At 50.4% G+C, this 20,223-nt stretch overlaps 1 protein-coding gene across 2 annotated transcripts in view; it reads left to right on the top strand.

Moving 5' to 3' along the window:
* The window catches only part of Col17a1 (collagen type XVII alpha 1 chain), a 46,108-nt gene that overhangs the window by 12,296 nt on the left and 13,589 nt on the right, over positions 1-20,223 (top strand). For both annotated transcript variants that reach the window (XM_028774218.1, XM_028774210.1), the window contains exons 7-32: positions 549-584; positions 1,503-1,550; positions 3,046-3,189; positions 4,376-4,534; positions 5,142-5,213; positions 6,563-6,634; positions 7,339-7,407; positions 8,369-8,530; positions 8,889-8,969; positions 9,365-9,409; positions 10,360-10,569; positions 11,089-11,304; positions 11,636-11,665; positions 12,026-12,052; positions 12,836-12,862; positions 12,969-13,031; positions 13,543-13,647; positions 14,295-14,357; positions 14,887-14,922; positions 15,508-15,561; positions 15,798-15,833; positions 16,303-16,338; positions 17,123-17,185; positions 18,105-18,140; positions 18,367-18,438; positions 19,974-20,000. In XM_028774218.1, coding sequence (XP_028630051.1) covers positions 549-584; positions 1,503-1,550; positions 3,046-3,189; positions 4,376-4,534; positions 5,142-5,213; positions 6,563-6,634; positions 7,339-7,407; positions 8,369-8,530; positions 8,889-8,969; positions 9,365-9,409; positions 10,360-10,569; positions 11,089-11,304; positions 11,636-11,665; positions 12,026-12,052; positions 12,836-12,862; positions 12,969-13,031; positions 13,543-13,647; positions 14,295-14,357; positions 14,887-14,922; positions 15,508-15,561; positions 15,798-15,833; positions 16,303-16,338; positions 17,123-17,185; positions 18,105-18,140; positions 18,367-18,438; positions 19,974-20,000 — 1,989 coding nt within the window. The remainder of the gene's footprint in view (positions 1-548; positions 585-1,502; positions 1,551-3,045; positions 3,190-4,375; positions 4,535-5,141; positions 5,214-6,562; positions 6,635-7,338; positions 7,408-8,368; positions 8,531-8,888; positions 8,970-9,364; positions 9,410-10,359; positions 10,570-11,088; positions 11,305-11,635; positions 11,666-12,025; positions 12,053-12,835; positions 12,863-12,968; positions 13,032-13,542; positions 13,648-14,294; positions 14,358-14,886; positions 14,923-15,507; positions 15,562-15,797; positions 15,834-16,302; positions 16,339-17,122; positions 17,186-18,104; positions 18,141-18,366; positions 18,439-19,973; positions 20,001-20,223) is intronic.

Below are 20,223 nucleotides of genomic sequence, written 5' to 3'. Positions count from 1 at the left end.
TCATTCACCTGGGCCACCCTAAGCTGTGTCTTCACTTGGCCTTAAGTCTTTGGTCTGTATTCTTTGGATATCAACGTACAGATGAGTTGGAGTTACATAATTATTATAATTTTCTATATTTGTTTACCTTGGGAAAACCAAGGCAGGCCTTACTAAACAAATTAAAGATTTAGCAGTCTTTGGGTCCATTTGACAATGTTTTCAGCTGGTCCAAATGCATCTCACACACACACACACACACACACACACATGCGTATGCGCACAGGCATGAATGAACCACACACATACACCCTATCTCAGACACAGTGCCCTAAGCATTAGCTAACTCAACATTTGCTCAGCTAAATTGCACTGACATGTTGCAAAATCATTATTTACCCTTCAACATCTGGGAAACACTTCTTTAGCATCTGCTATACAGAACCTCTCCCTAACCCCCCCCTCCCCAAGCCTCAGTCTAGATTTAGACATTTTGAAAATATCTCCAAGTATCAAAAATATTCAGCATGCCAGAAATATGCCTAAGGCCATATTTTTCTCTTTCTCAGCCTCTTCTTCAACCAGAGGACGAAGCCAAACACGAGGTGAGTACTCCCACTGAATTCAGTCCAATTCACTCTGAGCAGCTAGTATGTGCCAGCCTGGAGCCAGAAAGCTGAGCGCTGAGGAATAAGCAACACGTAGCATCTCCCTGAGGAGCCTTAAGTACTGACAGAGTCTTGGCCAACTCCAAAAGCATGGGAAGGGGGTATCTGATGATGACCTAATGAGCTCCAGTGACAGTCTGGGCAATACAGATGTCACATCTGCCTTCACAGCTACCCCCCACCCAAGATGTGCTTTAATCACCATTATATGGCAGGATAATCAAAAGCCCTCTTTTTCATATTATTGCAAGGGATAATTTCATAAAGTGACCATCTAAAATTGATAGAAGAGAGAGAGGCTCTAGGAGAAGCCACCCCAGCAGAGGGCAGAGTGACCACAGGGACCTGTGTCAGGCTGTGTCTCGCTCTCATCAGGAGCTTAAGTTCGGGCTACACCAGCTACCCACAGCTTTAGGATGATTGCTAAGACGCCCACTCTAGCCCAAGCTAACACTCTTAGGCTGCTGGCTTACGGACTCCCTGTTCTGATGACTAGCTGAATGTTAGAGGGTTTAGATTCTCTTGCCTGTACCTTAAGTGAGCTGGGAGGCAGAAAGATGCTGGATTCTGACAACTGTGAAGAGGGTGGTGTGAAGAGGGTGGTGATAAAGTATCTCGGGGCCTCCCTGCTCTGCCTAGGCTCTCATTAAGTCTCAGGTGCCCAGGGGTGCACAGTTGGTAAGTGGAGAGGGGAAGAGACATCCCCTTTGTAGCAACACCCAGGTTTCCTGGTGAAGAACTGAGAAATCACAAAGTAGCCCAGTGAGTCATCCTGTGCTCAGACCTCAGGGTCCAGGGCAGTGATATAGACTCCTTCATCCATAGTGCCCTTATCTCTTCTCTCCCCTTGTACAGAGAGTGAAATCCGAGTTCGGCTGCAGAGTGCATCGCCATCCACCAGATGTAAGTGGTCACTGTCCTACCACCATGAGAGTGTCTAGGAAACAGAGTAAATCAGATACTGGTGCAGCACAGTGCTGAGGACTTAGGGGCTATTGTGTTTTCTCTCTCTCTCTCTCTCTCTCTCTCTCTCTCTCTCTCTCTCTCTCTGTGTGTGTGTGTGTGTGTGTGTGTGTGTGTGTGTACCCACATGTACTCTGTCATCAAACATCCTTGAGGGCTTCTTGGATGTGGGCCCCTGGGCAAGGGTCTGGAGCCAGGTTGCTAAGTAAGCCATGGTCTCTGATTAGTAGTTCAGAGTCTAAAGGGGAAATGGAAAACCACTCAACACCCATAGCTCAGTGTGAAAGGGAGCACAGCCCAGGGAGATGAAGACAGAGGCAAGGGCCACAGAAGTCTTCCTGTGCTAGGGTTGACCGAGGAGAAACTGAATGGTGGGTCAGGGTTAGGGTCAGAAGGTATAGAGACCTAGCTAGAGACCTCCCAGGCAGTTCGCTATGGAGTCCCAAAGGGAGGGTTCAGATGAGAGAAGCTTTAGGAGCCAAAAATGTGGGTTTTAACTTCATCTCCAAGGTCAGTGATTCACCAGTCTCTGCACACTGGATACTTTAGATCCCTCTTGCCCTTGTTAGAGGCTCCTTGGTAACATTTTGAAATGATCCTGACTTTTAGGGTGAGAACCAGGGACAGGCATAAAAGAAGGAAGAGCTGGTATGTGGGCCTAGAACCCCGAGCAAGGCTGGCCCCAGAGCTTGAAACCTGGTCATAGGATCTGACCCTGTGTCTAACCCTTTCTCACCAGTCTTTCCAGGCTTAGAAATGTTGATCTCAATGGATGGAACTTTCTGGGGAGAGAGGCAGGGCACTTCCCAGCACCTGCTGTCTGTCTCTCTGTGTGCCTCCTGCTCATTGTCCTGGCCTGATACCCCCTTCCTTCCTGTTGGCCACTCTGAAGGGACACAAGGACTTGTTCTATTAGCTCACCTTGTTACAAATAGAACCATCAGGATGGACCTGAAACTAAAGCAGATATGAATGCAGACACAGTGTAATGTTTAGGAACATAATAAGTCCCCTTGGCACTGGCAGGCATACCTGGTCATCCAAGGCTCCACAGTCAGGAGACCACAGTCAGGAGAAAGACAATTGTTAAGCTAGTTTCTTAAAGAGCCTAGCTCTCTAATAGCCCCAAACCAGATAGACAGCAGTGTCTTCCAGGCACAGTCACCTCTGTGGTGCCTAATGAGGTCAAATCAGAAAATATCTTCCAAGGACTCGGAGCTCCTGTATTTATGACTCTGCTAAGGTTACAAACGGTCAGGTTTATAACAGTTATAAATCAGCAAAATTTAACATTATAAAGCTAACGGAGAGTGTCCCCACATATGAGGCAGATGGTAGCCTCTCTCATATCAGAGGGCCATCAATATCCATTCCCTGATCTTTGGACTTAGGAAAGGGTGCTGGGCCTGATGGGAGAGTCTGGGGTTCTCTGCAGGGACAGAGCTGGATGAGGTGAAACGTTTGCTCAAGGGGAGCCGATCCGCAAGTGCGAGTCCCACCAGGAACACCTCCAACACACTGCCCATCCCCAAGAAAGGCACCGTGGAGACCAAAACGGTGACAGCGAGCTCCCACTCAGGTAAGCGTGGGGACAGTGTGGCAGGTGTGCCCTGAAGACCTTTCAGCTTTGCCAGAATTGGAAAAATACTGAGCACCTGCTCTTCCACACTGTGAAGATCTGGGTGGGGCTTTCTCAATTCACCCGGTTGGCTGTCTTCTGGGGATGTGGTACCCGACTCTAAATCTTTGAGATCCCCACCCCACCAGCAGGTTCTGAGAGTGCTAGATGTGTTGGTCAGGTTCCCCGAAAGAAGACCGAGAAGAGATTTGTAGTGTTTTCATCATCGGGAGTGAAACATTTATCCTGTGCCCACGGTGTGTCAAGCCTTGAGAAAAGGCTCTGAACTAGAAGGGCACAGTCGATGCCATGGAGGAGAAAGGGTCGCTGGGAAGTTGAACAGGATTCCAAGAGGCTAGGGTCACAGGATGAGGAGTTCTCAGCACCCTTATGGAGTGTGTGTCTTCCATGAGAGAAATATTTCTTCTTTGGATGACAGAAAGAGAAGTTAGCAGAGCCATGGACAGAGGTGAGGAAAGAATTGACATCTGTGCATGGCGATTTCCTACTGTTTCTGGGAAAGTCTTGATACTGTGACATTCCTTGTGTGACTTCCCTATAAAGCCAAGCCTCCAAGCATGTTAGCAACGGTCTGGCCAGCCCCTTCTCCCGTGTAATAGGCAGAAATAGCATCATATTTGAAGATCTGTAAAGAGCCCTGACAGAAACAGAGTGCCTTTGTGTCTAGTTGACACAGATGCTTTAATGAGTATCTAAGCAAGAAGGCTACTATGATCAAGGAGTTATTATACCTGGACATTCCTTTGTCAGGTCCATACCCCACATTTGCTAAAGATGACTAAAAGTAGCTCCTGAGTGAACTACCCCTTGGCAGCTTTGAAAATGGCAGGGCAATAAAGGAGTTGTCCCCATTGGTGGAGACAGGTCACCAGGAGATAGAAAAAAGAAGCTTAGAAGACATAGTGAGTAGACACTAAAGCAAAACTAATATCACACTTCACCAAGAACTGGCAAGAATTTTGTGATCTAAGAGATCAAATCTTGTTCAGTCAAAAGTAGAATGACTCGGTGCCTCAGGCTGTCCTGAACTGAGATTTGGGAACTTCGGTGCTAAAGTGCTGGAAAGCCCTAGCAGGAAAGAGTTCAAATCTCTCCCAGTGAAGTCTGTGTGTGTTTCTGTTCCCAGTGTCAGGAACCTATGATTCAACAATACTGGACGCCAACTTCCCCCCCCAGATGTGGTCCTCCACCTTGCCTGCAGGGTCCTCCATGGGGACCTATCACAACAACATAACAACCCAGAGTACTTCCCTCCTCAACACCAACGCCTACTCAGCAGGATCAGGTAGGTGTGACTGCAGACGCCCGTCACACCCAGATGGGGACAGCCACAGCTCTACCCTGCCATTGAAGATCTCCCCTGTTCTGTGCCATCCTGACGGCCTCCGGGGAGGGTTTTTCCTGGCCTAATGGCCAAAGCCCATTCATTTCAACTTAATCAACTAGATTCTAGCAGGTATTTTTTATAGAATGAACATCCCAGATGGGATATCAGGAGAAATATAATGCAAAAGAAAAAAGATCAGAAAATCATGTATCAATGAGCATGAACTGATTGTGGGAATCTTGAACAATTCAATTAATTTTCCAAGACCCCACTCTATAAAATGGAGCCACTAAGAAGAGAGCCATTAACGGGTTCCACTTGTCTACTCCAGGTCTGGCCATCTAAAATCATCTTTGGCTAGGACCTGAGGTACCACAGACTAGTGTCTGGCTCTCTGCATCAAAGAGAGAGAACTGAATATTAAGAGTTCTTTCTTCTAACAACAAAAGTGTAACAGGACACATGAGCCAGATCCCACAGTTTTTTTCTGACACTCCCACAGAGCCACAGGGCTTTTGCCTTGCCCTGGGCCTTACAGACACCTGCTTTCTCTTTCCCACTGCAGTCTTTGGAGTGCCAAATAACATGGCGTCCTGCCCTCCCACACTGCATCCCGGACTCAGTAGCTGCTCCTCAGGTCAGAGCCTGCCACCTTGTCACCTTGGTTGTCCCCTTATGCTATGCTGAAAAGAATTTATTTGTGTTTATTTCGTGTGGATGAATGTTTTGCCTGCATGTACATTTGCTCACCGTTACTGTGAAATGCCTGCAGGGGGCAGTAGAGGGCACTGAAAGCTACATCAGTTAAGGCAATCAGGACAATCCCCTCAGACGTGTCCACAGGCCGACTCAAGGTAGACAGACAGTCCCTCACTGGGAATCCCAGTGATTCCCACTGAGCGTTCCTAGGCTACGTCAGATAGTTAAGTGGACAACCACAAGCCATGGAGGTCAACTGGAGCAAGGATTTAGCAGGGTGTGGTGATACACGTTTTTAATCCCAGAACCCCAGAGGAGAGACAGGTAAATATTTGAGTTCAAGACCATACAGATGTACAGTGAATTCCAGGGCTGTATAGAGATATGCTGTCTCAAGGGGGGAGGGTCTTCAAATAAACCACTTTAAATAAATCTTAGTGGTTGTTTTTATGGTGTGCCACGCAGGCCATTGCCTCTGTGCAGACCTAGGTAGGAGCAGGGGAAGAGACAGGTGGTGATCAGTACCTACATTGAACTTGCCTGCTCCTTAGTTGGAATAGAAAACACCTAACCCGTAGGAAGCAGTAAGAGAATCAATCCTGTAAAGCAACAGGAGTTAAGTGAATTTGTAAAGAGTAAGGTCTAAGAGGACTTCCTGAAGGAAGTGGGCTTAAGAACTAGGAAAAGATAGGAAATTAAGCCCCACACTGCTGAAGAGAGTTGGTTTCATTTGCTTCCTCTGGGCTGATCAGACGGCTCCCGAGCCACGTTCCCAGGTTGGCCAGCTCATTGGTGCTATCCCGCAACATATGGTATGAAGAAGACATGCTGTCTAAAAAGTGGGTGGGGCACGGGGGGACGTTACGTGCTTGAGTCAGAAGAGTTGAAAGGAAAAGTAGAGACCTGCCATATTGATCAGCCCGTGGGTCTGTATGGAGTTCCCACAATGTGTACCCACTAGCCACAGTGGACAACCACAGGCTGTGGTAGCCTAAGGAAGAGCCACAGGGATGGCAGGCTTCAGGATTTTGAGGGAGGTTAATATTTGGCAGACCCTACGTGAACCGCTGCTATGAAAATACATGGCTCCTTCTCTGAGACAGTGACTAATAATGTTTATTCTGGGTGGGAGATGACCACGTTACTACATTACTACGAGCAGTGAAAACCAGGAACGTTTTACAGTCTGCCACTGGCAAAATGTTTTCACGAAAAATGACCTGAGGGTCTCCAGGAGGCTTCCAGCTCCCAGAAAACGTCCTTACCTCCTCTCTGTCTCTCTCACAGTGTTTGGCATGCAGAACAACCTGGCCCCCAGCTCTTCCGGCCTCTCCCATGGCACAGCCACCATTTCCACAGGTTGGTAGCGCAGGTTTGGAGCTTAGAACTGGGTGGGAACTGACGGCCCTTAGACGCTACAACCTACAACATACCGTTTTACAAACAGTTAAAAGGACTAAGTGGCCTTTTTCCACCAATAAAACAGCCCTCCCTCGGAGCCTAGGGAGGCCAACCTTTATCCCTCACCGGCTCTGGTGTGAATTAAACACACAGGGAGCCTGTGAACCCAACACCTCCACCCTGCGACTTCTAGCTCCCATGTATCTCTCAGTCCAGCTGGTCAGGCCAGAGGTCTCTGGCGATCACCACACACTTTTCTGCAGCCCCCTGCCACTCAAATAAATCTTAGTGGTTGTTTTTACAGTGTGTCACCTGGGCCATTGAGCCTGTGCAGACCTGGGGTTAGAGCAGGGGAAGGGGCGTGGTGGTGATTAGCTCTTGCATCCATCTTCCCTGCTCCTGAGTTGGAATAGAAAACACCTAACCCACAGGAAGCAGTAAGAGAATCCTGTAAAGCAACAGGAGTTAAGTGAGTTTGTAAAGAGTAAGGTCAAAGAGGACTTCCTGAAGGAAGTGGGCTTAAGAACTGGAAAAGATAGGAAATTAAACCCCACACTCCTGAAGAGAGTTGGTTTCATTTGCTTCCTCTGGGCTGATCAGACTCCTCCTGAGTCACATTCTCAGGTTGGCCAGCTCATTAGCGCTTGCTTTCTTTCTTGCAGCGTACGGTGTAAAGAAAAACGTGCCCCAGCCACCCACTGTCACCAGCACCGGTGTGTCCACCTCTGCCAGTGAGTACTAGTACCAGCTTCTAGGGCCAGGTTGACATGCAGAAAGAAGTGCCTGATATAACACATGGTATCCTGGAAAAGAGGCGAGAACCCATGGGTGGCCTGGAACACACACACACAACTCAGCCCAAAGGTCTCATGGATGTTTCTACAGAGATAAGCATTGTCTTGCGTTCCTCCCAGGAGCAGGAAGCCCCACCCCCAACACCTCCCTACTGTCCCTTACACTCCAGCACCACACTTATCTGGGAACTGCTGGCTTTCTTCTGTTACGTGATAAACCTACAAGATAGGTTTATCAGAGGCAGGGAGCCCAGAGAAGCTGCCAGCATCTCAATGCTTTCTATATAGAATCTTTATCAACTTGAGTTCACCCCCGTGGAATGAGCTATTCCTTCCAGTGCTTAGATCCTGGTGGGTCTCCCCCTAATCAGAAATTTACTCCGTCAAAATAAAATTTTACTGAGTACCCACTGTTGAGTATCAGACAGTTTGGTTTCCCAGGTGTCAGGGTAGCATGTGGACCAGACTCTTGGGGAGAGCAGGACAATGCCAGGGTGACGAGCAGATGAGAAAGACACAGTACGCCAGTCAGTTCCAGAGGATGACGTGATTCCTAAGCAAGCAAGTGGTTGGGGTGGACATGTCGTCTGTGTACGAGAGAAGAGAGCTTTAGCAAAAGCTTGCCCTGGATGGTAGCACAAGTCTACTAGGTTAGTTTAAGAAGGGCCTGGCTGGTGGAAGAAACTTCTGCAAGATCAAGAAAGATCCTGTGTCTGCAGGTAGGAAGATAGCCTCATAGACCAGTCATCCAGCACTGCTAATGTTGGTCTAACCTCATGATGGCCAGACCTAGCCAGCAAGGTGCTTCATGGTATCACTGTCTAAGAGACCATAAGCACCCCCATACACACTGGTGAACCTCCTTTCCTCCCCCCTCATCCACTTCTGTCCTCTCCAGCCTGCACCACCAGTGTCCAGAGTGACGACCTCTTGCATAAAGACTGCAAGTTCCTGATTCTGGAGAAAGACAACGTACCAGCTAAGAAGGAGATGGAGCTCTTGATCATGACCAAGGACAGTGGGAAGGTCTTCACTGCCTCCCCCGCCAGCATCTCTTCAAGTAAGTCAGAGCGCAGGTGGAGCGGGTGGCATGGGCTTCAGAGATCCGGGAGGGCCAATATTCTTAGAAGGTGGTTTGAACGGACTTAGTCATCAAATCACAGGGATCTCATTTTGATGGAAAATAACTGCCTGGACCTGCCTTGAGTACAGAGAAGCCAGGAAAACTTGGGAGCTCCCACAGGGAGTCTGTGGGCAACAGGAGTCTAGCCACAGCCCCCAGTGAGGGAGATTAACCCAGGAAAATTGGACTAACTTCCTACCAGACTAACCTTGGTCTTCCCAGGGAGCGAGGGGATATGAGCAGGCAGGGAGAATGGGGAGAGACTAGACCAGATTGTCACTGGTTCTGTGCACAGCTTCTTTTTCAGAAGACACTCTGAAAAAAGAGAAGCAGGCTGCATATGCTGCCGACACGTGCCTCAAGGCGGATGTGAATGGTAAGACGAATCTGACCCCACCTACCCAGCTTCAAAGAGGCCGCCTCTCATTTCTACTTCTTCTGGGACCATAACACTCCACGACGTGGGGTCAACTGGCGGTACCCAAGAGTGTTAGGAACTTAGAACCCAGTCCTCCTCAGACTTGCTGGGTGGGAAGAAGCTGCAGCTTTAATGTGGGGGTGCAGTGGGGGGGGTGCATGTTTGTAGGGGTGCATTGTGGGTGTACATGTGGGAGGTCACATGTGGGGTTTACTACATGGAGGTTCATGTGTATGGGGTACACATGTGGGGGTGCACATGTATGAGGGTGGATGTGTGTGGGTACACATGTATGTGCCTGTGTGTTCTTCCACTCCTCATGTTCAGCTCCAAACTTTTGTATGTGCTTTTAGGAGACCTAAATACCGTGTCCACAAAGAGCAAGGCCATCTCAGCAGGTGAGTAAGAATGGGGGACACCCCCCTCTGTAAAAGGATCTGAGGGGCTGGCCAGGGTTAGTGGGCAGATGATGTCACACATGAGCTATTCAGACCTGGACTCCTAAAGGCCTGGCAGGAAGAAGGGTAGGAAGGGAGTGGACAGCTGAGGCCCAGGGTAACCACAGAGTCACAAAGATGATGTTTCACAGGCTCCACAACTCCTAATTGTCAGCCTGTATGATCCCTGAGGCCCAGAGTCTCCTGCTAGGGTAGGCATAACAGGACAGGCTCAAGATGGTGCTGTCCCATGCTTGCTCCAGCCCCCTGCAGTGTCTTCACCTCCTCCTTTGCCTTGGGAGAGAAGCTCACGGAGTTCCCATCGCCCTAAGAGAACCGCCAGCCTTACCTTCTGAAACGTGTTTCTAGGTTCATGCGTGGTACTAAGTGTGATTCCATGGTGCTGTCAGTGAGGCCTAGCGACCAGAGCGTGTAGGTTTAGGCTAAATCAGACGAAGGTGTTGTGACAGATGTTTGTGACTCTCAAAACAATGAAGATGTTTTAACCCCTGTGCTTTGGGCTGAGTCCTCCAATGACTTCATTTCATAGCCAGTTTGATGAAGCAGGTTGTCTTTGAACCTCATTTTATAAAGTGCCAGGGTCACACAGCTGAAGCCTGGGGCTTTCAGACTTACTCTCCAGCTGTAACCCTCTGTTCATGAAAAGTCCCATGTAAATTCAAATCATCCTCCTCCTCCTTCCTCCTCCTCCTTCCTCCTCCTCCTTCCTCCTCCTCCTTCTTCTCCCCCTCCTCCTCTTCTCCCCCTCCTCCTCTTCCTTCTTCTTCCTCCTCCCTCCCCCTCCTCCTCCTCCCCTCTCCTCCTCCCCCTTCCCACATGAAGTCACCAATTTTGAAGGGAGATGGGAAGGAGCCTCCTGAATTCAATTCACCTTCCTCTTTCTTCCACAGAAAACCATAGCTATGACCGAGGTGGCGGCAGTGGCAGAGGCAAAGGCGGAGGAGCCGGTGGTGGTGGCGGTGGCGCCAGTGGCGGAGCATGGGGGGCTGCACCTGCCTGGTGCCCCTGTGGCTCCTGCTGCAGCTGGTGGAAGTGGTTGCTGGGCCTGCTGCTCACCTGGCTGTTGCTGCTGGGCCTGCTCTTCGGCCTCATTGCTCTGGGTAGGTGTCAAGGCCACCAAGCCTAAAGTCCCCAGCCCCTCTACCCCTTCCTAGCGATGGGAAACCACGGGTGGTCCTGAGGGTTGGAGCCACTTGGCTGGAGATTACGGGCAGAAACCCAGTACAGATAGGAAACAGCCCCTCGAGGCACCTGGCCCAAGTCTTGAGATCACTGTGCAGAACACCAGGAGTCTAAGATCTTGGCTTTGCCCCAGGCTCCTGCACTGATGGCTGTTAATAAGGCCACACTGCCCTTTGGTCTTTATGCCTGAGTATTTAATCTCTTTCTTTCTACCACCTCTCTAACTCCCAGAGGAAGGAGAACCAGTTTCCGGTGGTGTCAGGGCGGGGTTCCTTGAGGTTCAACAGGACGTTGGCCATTATTGCCCACAAGGGTTGTCTCTGCATATGTATTGCTGAAATATGTAACCAGGGGTGTGAAGAAGCGCCCCAGACCCAGGGCCCCAGGGCAAGTGCCAGACTCAGTCCTCACTGGTGGTCCACGTGTGTCCCTCACAGCGGAGGAGGTAAGGAAGCTGAAGGCCCGTGTGGAGGAGCTGGAAAATACCAGGGTGCTGTATCATGACGTCAAGACGGACAGAAGCAGCAGGGACCGCCTCCAGGCTGAGGCCCCCAGCCTGGGACCTGGATTAGGCAAGGCTGAGCTGGACAGCTACGGTCAGGAGGCGATCTGGCTGTTTGTAAGGAACAAGCTGAGGACGGAGCAGGAGAACGGTGAGAGCAGGCCAGGACACAGGGCCTGGGTGGCCTTGTGCCTGTCCTGGGGACACTACTCAGCCTCTCTCTGCCTCCCATCCTATCCCTCCATCACGCTAAGAGGCAAGACGGAGCAGGCCTGGAATCCCCTTTCACTGGTGGGAAAACTGAGTCCAGGAGAGATTCATTGTTCAAGATCATTGGAACAACAAGGGGGCGGGGGTTATATTTGTAATGGCTAGCCTCTGCCTCTTCCCACCACCCATCCTGTGTGTGTGTGTGTGTGTGTGTGTGTGTGTGTGTATGTGTATGTGTGTGTGTATGACTCAAGATTTGCTTTTTCTTGTAGGAAATCTCAGAGGAAGTCCTGGTCCAAAAGGTATGGCAGTGGCCCACCCTTCCCCCTGTTCTCATTCCTGAAAGGGAGGCATACTTCCCTAGGATTGGAATCTTTTTTCCTTTGTGTAAATGGAAGGATGTGGGTAGGACCTATCTGCCTGTCTGTCAGAAGGCTGTGAGTTGACTCTGCAGTCAGTCAGACCTCACAGCTGGGTTGGAAGCCTAGGCACCACATAGGAGAAGCCTAGTGTCTGTGCCTGGGTGTCTCTGGCAGGGCTGCAGGGACCCGCCCCCTCACCGTGATATGTGGCTCACATGTTGCCAAACATCTGTGAAACACGGGTGTGAAAGTGGTTTTTGGTTATCACACGATCTCACAGTGTCGTCTTTCTGATTTTAGGCGATATGGGGAGTCAAGGACCTAAAGGTAAGTATTCCAAAGACACCTTAAACACTGGGAGGTGAGGGTTAAAGCAAGCAGAAAACCCCTCAGGCTGAGAAAGGCAATTTAACCAGCTATAATCTATGCCTGCTAGAAGAGGTTCCCAATCCTATTGCCCCTTGCCTCTCTTGCCTAATTTCACTGGGAGACTTATCAACTGGTGTGGGAAGGAACTATCCAAAGATTCTGGGCCCTTCCCAGAGTCTCTGATTAAGTGGATGGACCCAGGAACCTCCTGTCTTTATCACCTCAAGGGATTCTGCACCCAGGGGTGCCTTCCCTAGGAAGCACCATTCCACGAGAAGGGTCCACCTCTGTCCTTGACCCTGTTCTACCTCATTCCCCGAGAGATCCCAGGCAGGGACTTGGTTCTCCTTTGCCAGCCCTTCATTCCTATTTGTCTCTACACACCTCCAACTTCAGCACACACCCTGGCTCCCTAGCCAAGTCTGCCTCCCCAGGCCTACAAGCCCACACTCCTCCTCACCCTGCCTAGAACGGGAGCTTGGTGGTTCTGGAGTCCCCAGCCTGATGTGTACAGGACTTCTGAATGCATTTGAACTTCAGGAAAACATCCAATTTTCACTATAATTATGTCTCAGACAGCTTACAGGGCCTAAGGACACAAAAAAGGATTTGTGGTTTTAGCAATTTGAATGGAACTGGATGTATCTGCTCCGGAGAGCCCCATGTGAATCTTGCTAGTGGCTCCTCATGGGACCAGGCCAGGTTCTCCATCTGACATCTCCTTTTCTTTTGTCCCCACAGGAGACCGAGGCCTTCCTGGGACACCAGGTGTGTAACCTGCAGTGATCTCTGGTGCTGCTGGCTTGGGTATATTCAGTCCTAGCTGCCAACTTCAGGAGGAAGCACAGGCTGAGATCTTCTTTTATATCCACAGGTATCCCTGGGCCCCTGGGCCACCCTGGTCCAATAGGACCAAAGGGACAAAAAGGCAGCATTGGTAAGAGCCCCCTTCTCTAACGTTCATTTCCTCCTTTCTCTTTTCTTAAGCATTTATTCCGTAGATCCTGTTTTAGAAGACAGCAGTAGCTACAACAGAGAAAGACATAGAGTTAAATAGGAAATTTGAAAAAAGAGAGGGCGCAACAGGCACACACCTAGGGACACGTTCAGAGAAGAGGGGGCAACCAAAGCCAAAACCCCAAAAGGTGGATAAAGGGGGCTGGAAGCTGAAGAAGCAGAAGGGGGACCCAATGGCAGCAAGCCACACATGGCATCAAGGCAAAACCAGCACGAAGATGGTGAACTGAGAAGGAACTTACAGATTTGGGGCAGAGGCAGGATGTCAGGTGCCCACGGGGTCACTCTGGTCCTGGGTTGAGCAAGGCTTCAGAGGAAAAGAAACAACAGAGGCCTAGAAGAAGCTCTGGGCCATCGTTCTGCTGAGGAGAGGCTGTCTGCGGGCTATGGTGCAGACCCCTAACTGTGAGGTTGACCATTCCCACCTTTAGGCGATCCTGGCATGGAAGGACCCATAGGTCAGAGAGGGCTAGCAGGCCCCATGGGACCTCGTGGTGAACCTGGGCCTCCTGGGTCTGGAGAGAAAGGAGACAGAGGTAAGAGGTGATGTCTACACCAAGAGGGTTAGTTGCATCCATCCATCCTCTCTCCGGTGTCTGAGCACTTGCAGAAGAGGATAGTGGGGAAGGTCTGTGCTACACCCTGTAGTCACTAGTGAGGAAGTGTGGCCTGGCTGCCAGGGTCTGATCCAGGCTGTGACTGGGGGCTTACCCAGAGAGAAGTAACCTTCCCAGAGCGGGTAAGGAACAGAGCCAGGTCAAGGTGGAAAGCAAAGGTAGGGTGAAACTGGGGACTTCCAGCTTCTGGGGTTGAGACTCAGTGAAACAAAAGGCAGAATGGCTGAGTCAGAAGACTAGAGCTTCAGGAAGCTGGGGAGGTTTGAACTCAGCTCCTTAACCATAAGACTGATGTTATAGGAAACTGAGCAGGACCCTGGGAATCTTTTGGTGCCCCTCCCCCTCAAAAGGTTGCTCAGGTCAGGTCACTGAGAATTGTGGATCCTCTCATGTATTTATTGCGCTCCATCTGGGTGCCCGAGTTCATGAAGGGCATCGCTCATGAATGGCCCCACCATGAGAGGCACCAAATGATCACTGGACCATTGGCAGACTGGGAAGCCTCCCTTCCAAACATGACAGCCATGGTAGGAGTTTCTCAGCATGTTTCTTCTGTTTCTCCTTAGGGATTGCAGGAGAACAAGGTCCCCGGGGGCTTCCTGGTGTCCCAGGCTCTCCAGGTCTCAGAGGTATGTCAAGAAGACCAACCCAAGTTTTCATGGAGGGGTCACATTCAGAGAAGTAGGTCCTGGGCTTCCCAAGAGTGTAGGTTGGTAGCCCCAGATCTGCACGAAATAGCCACAAGTGTTCTTCTACAAAGGAGTTCTGGTTGTCAAGACTGGGCTACAATTTTGGCTTTATAGCCAGGCATGAAACAGGTCGCTATTTCTGTTCAGTGACACATTATGTGACACTGTTGAGAAACCAGGTGAGTTCTGCCTTGACGAGGACCCAAATACTCACCCAGAGTGGCGGCCTCCCGTCTCCACCCCTCATCAAGATACAATGTCTCAGGAAGAAGCAAAGCTCTGTGGACCCTGCCAAGCTGGGGCTTCCCCACAAGGGTCAGGCCTGGACCCTCTGGTGTTCTGTCCTGGGGAGGACCCATCTGGCCCTTCAATGAATAAGCTCCTTCAACTTCACTTGCCCTTCACAATAGGGCCAGTTGTCCCAGCCAGTACTTGGCCTTCTGATGATTGTCTCTGTCCTGTTTCTCAGGTCCCAGTGGCTCTCCTGGTCCCCAGGGGCCCCCAGGTCAGTGTGCTGCTTGTAAATACACGCTGCTTCTGTGGTGAAGAAAGGGATGTTAAAGGGAAAACCAAACATTTTTGAAAGCAAAAGAAGTGACTATACGAAAGCTTCCTGGACACACAGAACGGAAGTCCCCAGTGTAGCCTGTGGCTGAGCTCATGTATCTCAGGAGGTTCTGTCCAAAGCACTGTGGGACTGGTGTCAGAGCTGAGACCTTCCAGCAGCCTCACCAACAGGAAGCTCCCAGCCTGCCTCCGTCTTGTCCCATATGCATCAAATAACCCATCCTGTTACCCTGACAGCCTGAGCTGCAGCCAGCGTCTCTGTCAGCATACTTGGGGCATTCTAATGTCTGAGCCTGGTGACTGGCAGGGACCAGTGTGGGCCAGCAGGAGCATAGGGAGATGAGGGAGTCCTTGGGGAGCAGCCACTGACTTCTGTTTCAAGGTGGATATACATCTATGTGTATTATGGGCTGCCTGGTTTCCAGCTCTCCTCTCAGGGTATCCAGGTTCAAGTGTACATGTGTGTCTAGCTCTTCCAAAGATGGGACACTCACCTAACTATATGTCCTCCTCTGTTGGGCAGGCTCTGTGGGTCCCCAAGGACTCCAAGGTGAAGTGGGACTTCCTGGTGTCAAAGGTAAGCTAGGGGACGAGCAGGAAATAAAAAGCATTTTGTAGAGACCTCTCATTCAAGAAGGTCTAGGGACTTCAGGGTTCAGAGAGGGTCTGACGGACATGACCGCAAGCCTCCAAGTGCAAGGCAGGGAGATGAAACCAGCATGGGGTGGGAAGCTGTCTTTAGAGACAGACACTGGCCCTTCTTGGCCATCCCCTACAGGGCTTTCTACACTAAGGTACCTGTCTCCCTTTCAGGTGACAAAGGACTCATGGGACCACCAGGACCCAAAGGTATACAGTTCCCGCTGCTGCTCAGCCTTCATCGTGGTCTGTTCTGCTGCTAGACGCCCAGACACAGCCTGTGTACAGGGTCCAAGAGCACATATGGCTCTAGTTCCTGGGCCCTGGGGCCGAAAAGGAGCTGCGAGCTCATTCTTCCTCAGCTTCTCAGAGAGGGAAACTGAGGCACAAAGAAGGGAAACAAAGTACCCACCTCACATATGCATTGTTGGGTGGTCTTCACAGTGGTGAGGAGGCACATTCTGAGGTGTCTGCCCTCTGGTCTGGTCCTCCCTGTGCCTCGCCACAGCAGAGGTTGTCGGGGAGTCGGATTGTGGGTGGATCACGAGTGGACTGGCTCCTCTAACATCATCAGCGACTGACTCTCCAGCATCCTGCTGCAGGGCTCAGTGTCATGAATGGAGACTGCTTTCCTTGCTCATAATTGATGATTCCCCCCCCTCCGCCATGTTTCTTTTAGGTGACCAGGGTGAGAAAGGACCCAGAGGCCTCACAGGTCAGTCCTACCCAGGAATTTAACGTATTTAGGACCTTTTAAGACTTAGCAATCGCCGGGCAGTGGTGGCGTACACCTTTAATCCCAGCACTTGGGAGGCAGAGGCAGGCGGATTTCTGAGTTCAAGGCCAGCCTGGTCTAGAGTGAGTTCCAGGACAGCCAGGACTACACAGAGAAACCCTATCTCGAAAAACAAAACAAAACAAAACAACTTAGCAGTCACCAGAAGTGGGACAAATACAGAAGGATGAGGCAGAATTTCTGTCTCAGAACCCTCAAAGTACTTCCAATCTAAGAAAAGCTCTGACAAAAATTAAATACATCAAGGATGGAGGTTAAGCATGTATCTAAATGCACATTTAGCTACAGACCGTGTCTGTTTGGTGCAGAGGCTGTAGCTGTCTTTGATCCTTTGGGAGAATCTGGCTGGGAAAGTTAAGAATCAATTCCCAAAGCAGCATAAAGTACGCACCACTCGGCCTCTCCGCTGCTCACATGCATGGGTTAAAACAGGCTAAAGTAACAATGCTTTGACCACAATCAGACTCATACATGTGCCCCTCAGATGAGCCGTGGCTTCTGGGTCAGTCTGAACCTGCCGCCTATAGGGCAGAACTGATAGGTGGTTCTGACCTTGGTGACAAAGCAGAGGTTGGGCCTCTCAGCTCCTCTGGGTGAAGAGGAAGCGAGAGGAAGCAGGAGGAAGCAGGCACATGCTTGCTACTGGTGGTAGAGGCAGGCATAGTGAGTTAGCCTCCAGCAGCAGGTCCTTTGTTCTTTGCAGGGGAGCCTGGCATTCGAGGTTTGCCTGGAGCTGTGGGTGAACCCGGAGCCAGAGGCGCAGTGGGTAAGTGTCCCACAGTCTGAGCTGAGCACCCCTCCAGGGACGCTCTAACTCCAGATTACTGGGAATTTCTCATTGTTCTGGAATAGGCATTGCCTTTCTTCCCTGGGTACTTCCTCTCTACCAAGGACTTAGAAGGTTTGAGGTTCCCTGGAATCCCCAGTAGTCCATCTCAGGGATAGCTTCAAAGCCAGATTCAGGCCACTGCCCTTTGACTAGCCATTACTGAGGTGCCTATATCTAGACAGGGAAGCTCCAAGGAACCTGGCCTCAGCCTTGAGTTCCACAGAAGCTCACTCCCCCCACCTCCCCACAATGGGGATATGACATTTTCACAACCATTCACTGACTAAGCATTAGTAAGTGCTTACTGTATGCAGGACTTCATCCCTGCAAGTTACAAAGCTTGTGAGTGGTGACAGGCTCCAAGAGCAAGGATACAATCTAAAAAGAGATAATTTACAGCCCGGAGGACAGAAAGAAGCAAGGGCATTTCAGGTGTTCCTTAAAACTTAGAAAGTGTTCAGTCATGGCCGGTTTGGAAACCTGTCCATGCATAGGTGCCAATGGTATGGCTGACGAAGCAAGTCCTAGGGGATCCCACCTTGAAAGGAGGTTAGGAATATGCTGAGGGGAGAGGTGACAGGAACCTGAAGGACCTTCATTTGTGGGTCCTCAGGTGAATGAGGTAGACACAGTTCTCGTAGTGCACTGGCGACAGTGTCCTGGACCATTCCCAGCAGGGAAATGCACCTCAGGAGAAGCTGCAAGGAGACTGTTGGGGAGTGTCACAAAGACAAGGCTCCTGAGTTTGGCAGCCATGGGGAGAGCTGCAAGTGCCTTCCACCTAGGAGACCATGTGCTCCAGGCCTCCTGGGACAGGAGAGAGAACTGAACAGACTTTACTATTCTGCTTTACCAGGTCCCGCTGGCCCTGATGGACAGCAAGGTTCCAGAGGTTAGTCACCACGTTGTGGTCTTCATGGTCACCAGCTGCCCTTGTCTGCCCCTCCCTGTCCTTCCTATGCACCTGGGCCCTCCATTCTAATGACAAAGGGACATGGAGCAGTCTTGGTCACCATGCTTTCTCCTGCCCATCTGCTAGCAAGCCACTGAGGAAAACCCACGGGCTCTGAGGCACTTTCCCAAGGGAGAGCTAGTCCCATATTTTATGTTCTTTGCAGGTGAGCAAGGCCTGACAGGGATGCCTGGAACCCGGGGACCCCCAGGACCCGCTGGAGACCCAGGAAAGCCAGGTAACGAGACAGGAAATTGTTGCAGGAAATATTTAGAAAGTCGGCAAGTTCCCATGCTATACCCAGCTACTCTCTGCCCAGTGGTCTCGCCGCCTCTTGGCTAGCCGTAGTTGGCAGTCTTCCTTCTCCGGTTCATCTCCCTTAGAACCGCCTGTACCTTCTCAGCCATCCACCCACTAAGGTCGGCGGTCACAAATCCCCTTAACCCAGTAAATCAAATCTCTTGAAACTTATAATTAGTCAGATTTATATATTAATAAATTCTCAATTTACAAGATGCCCACACAATCATTTCATAGCCAGTTGATAATGATACAAGCTGCACACGTAGATTAGACAAGTTATCCCAATTATCCTATCTCTTATGATAGTCATAGCTGCCTGTGGCTATTTAAAGCCACAGGAATCTGGATCGTCTTCCTCTTGCTCCATCTTCCGTCTCCTCTGTCTCTGTCTCTGAAACTCCTAGCTCCGCCTCCCCTTTCCCTGTCCAATCACTGGCTTCTTTTTGTTGTTGTTGTTTTTGTTTTGTTTGTTTGTTTTTCGAGACTGGGTTTCTCTGTGTAGCCCTGGCTGTCCTGGAACTCACTCTGTAGACCAGGCTAGCCTCGAACTCTTGAACTCAGAAATCCGCCTGCCTCTGCCTCCCAAGTGCTGGGATTAAAGGCGTGCGCCACCACCGCCCGGCATCAATCACTGGCTTCTTGTTGTATTGATTGGACAGGAAAATGGACACACCGTGTTCTACGTGTGTGCTCAGGGATGTTCTGGTGTGTACGAACACAAGAAAGTGGTAGACACACAAATGCTGCATTGCATGTGCGTTAGCCTTATCCTGTGGCCCTCAGCAGCTCAATACAGAACTCTAATCACAAGTTAACATTTCAAAAAGAGGGATTTAACAGATGAAAGTAAGCAAGGAGTTCTGGACAGGAGTGTGAGTGATCTTCAAGATGTAGACTTGACCTCAAGCTCAGTGTCTTGCCTGCCTCCCCTCCTGGGGCTACACCCAGGCCTCCACCAGTACCTACTGGTCAGAGAGGAGAGGCCTTGTTAGCATCTCCACCGAGGGCCAAACAAAAACAGGATTCTCAGTTCTGTGGGAAAAACTAGTCAAAACCAGATATGGTGACCATGCACCCAGGAACCTGGACTCCTCTGCTGGTGTTAGGTGAAGTTTAACAGAGGGGGTGATGGCAGCATTTGGCATCTTGTGTATATGTGTGTGTCGGGGTGGGGAGGGGGGTGCTTTCTGGATTCCTGGTTCTTTTATATTCCTGATGCATCTCTGAACTCAAATGGGCTCAAGGCCATCGCCCAGTGGAGCATCGGAACATTTCACGACAAAGCTCACAGAATTGCTCTCTGCTCAGAGATGGGAGGACTCTGGGTCAGACCACTGTGAGGCATATCCTCCTGTAGCCTCTGAGCCCTTTACTGCCATGCCCACCGGCTCTGTGTGCAAGGTTGTGTTGTGGCTCCTTGGAGCAGTCCTTAACTTTTCAACTCTTGGCCCTGTGTCTTCTTTTCTGCAGGTCTCACAGGACCCCAAGGACCTCAGGGTGAGTCATCCAGTCCCTCCCAACTGCCATCTCCTGCCAGGCCAGGTGCTATGGCCAGTGCCTCTCTAGTTACATGAGCCTGTCCTTCCCTTGTCCATCTCCAGTGAGTGCTGAGAAGCACCATAAAGGGAACCACCCCCCCACACACACATAGAGCGAGAATAATGTAGGTAACACTCTGATATCAGTGATGTCAGATTCTGTTTGCACCATGCTCTCTGTC

This window comes from Grammomys surdaster, unplaced genomic scaffold (genome assembly GCF_004785775.1).
Source record: "Grammomys surdaster isolate TR1022 unplaced genomic scaffold, NIH_TR_1.0 66, whole genome shotgun sequence".
Lineage (NCBI taxonomy): Eukaryota > Metazoa > Chordata > Mammalia > Rodentia > Muridae > Grammomys > Grammomys surdaster.
Note: the sequence above shows the minus strand (reverse complement) of the source record. Positions and strands in the feature narration are given on the sequence as shown.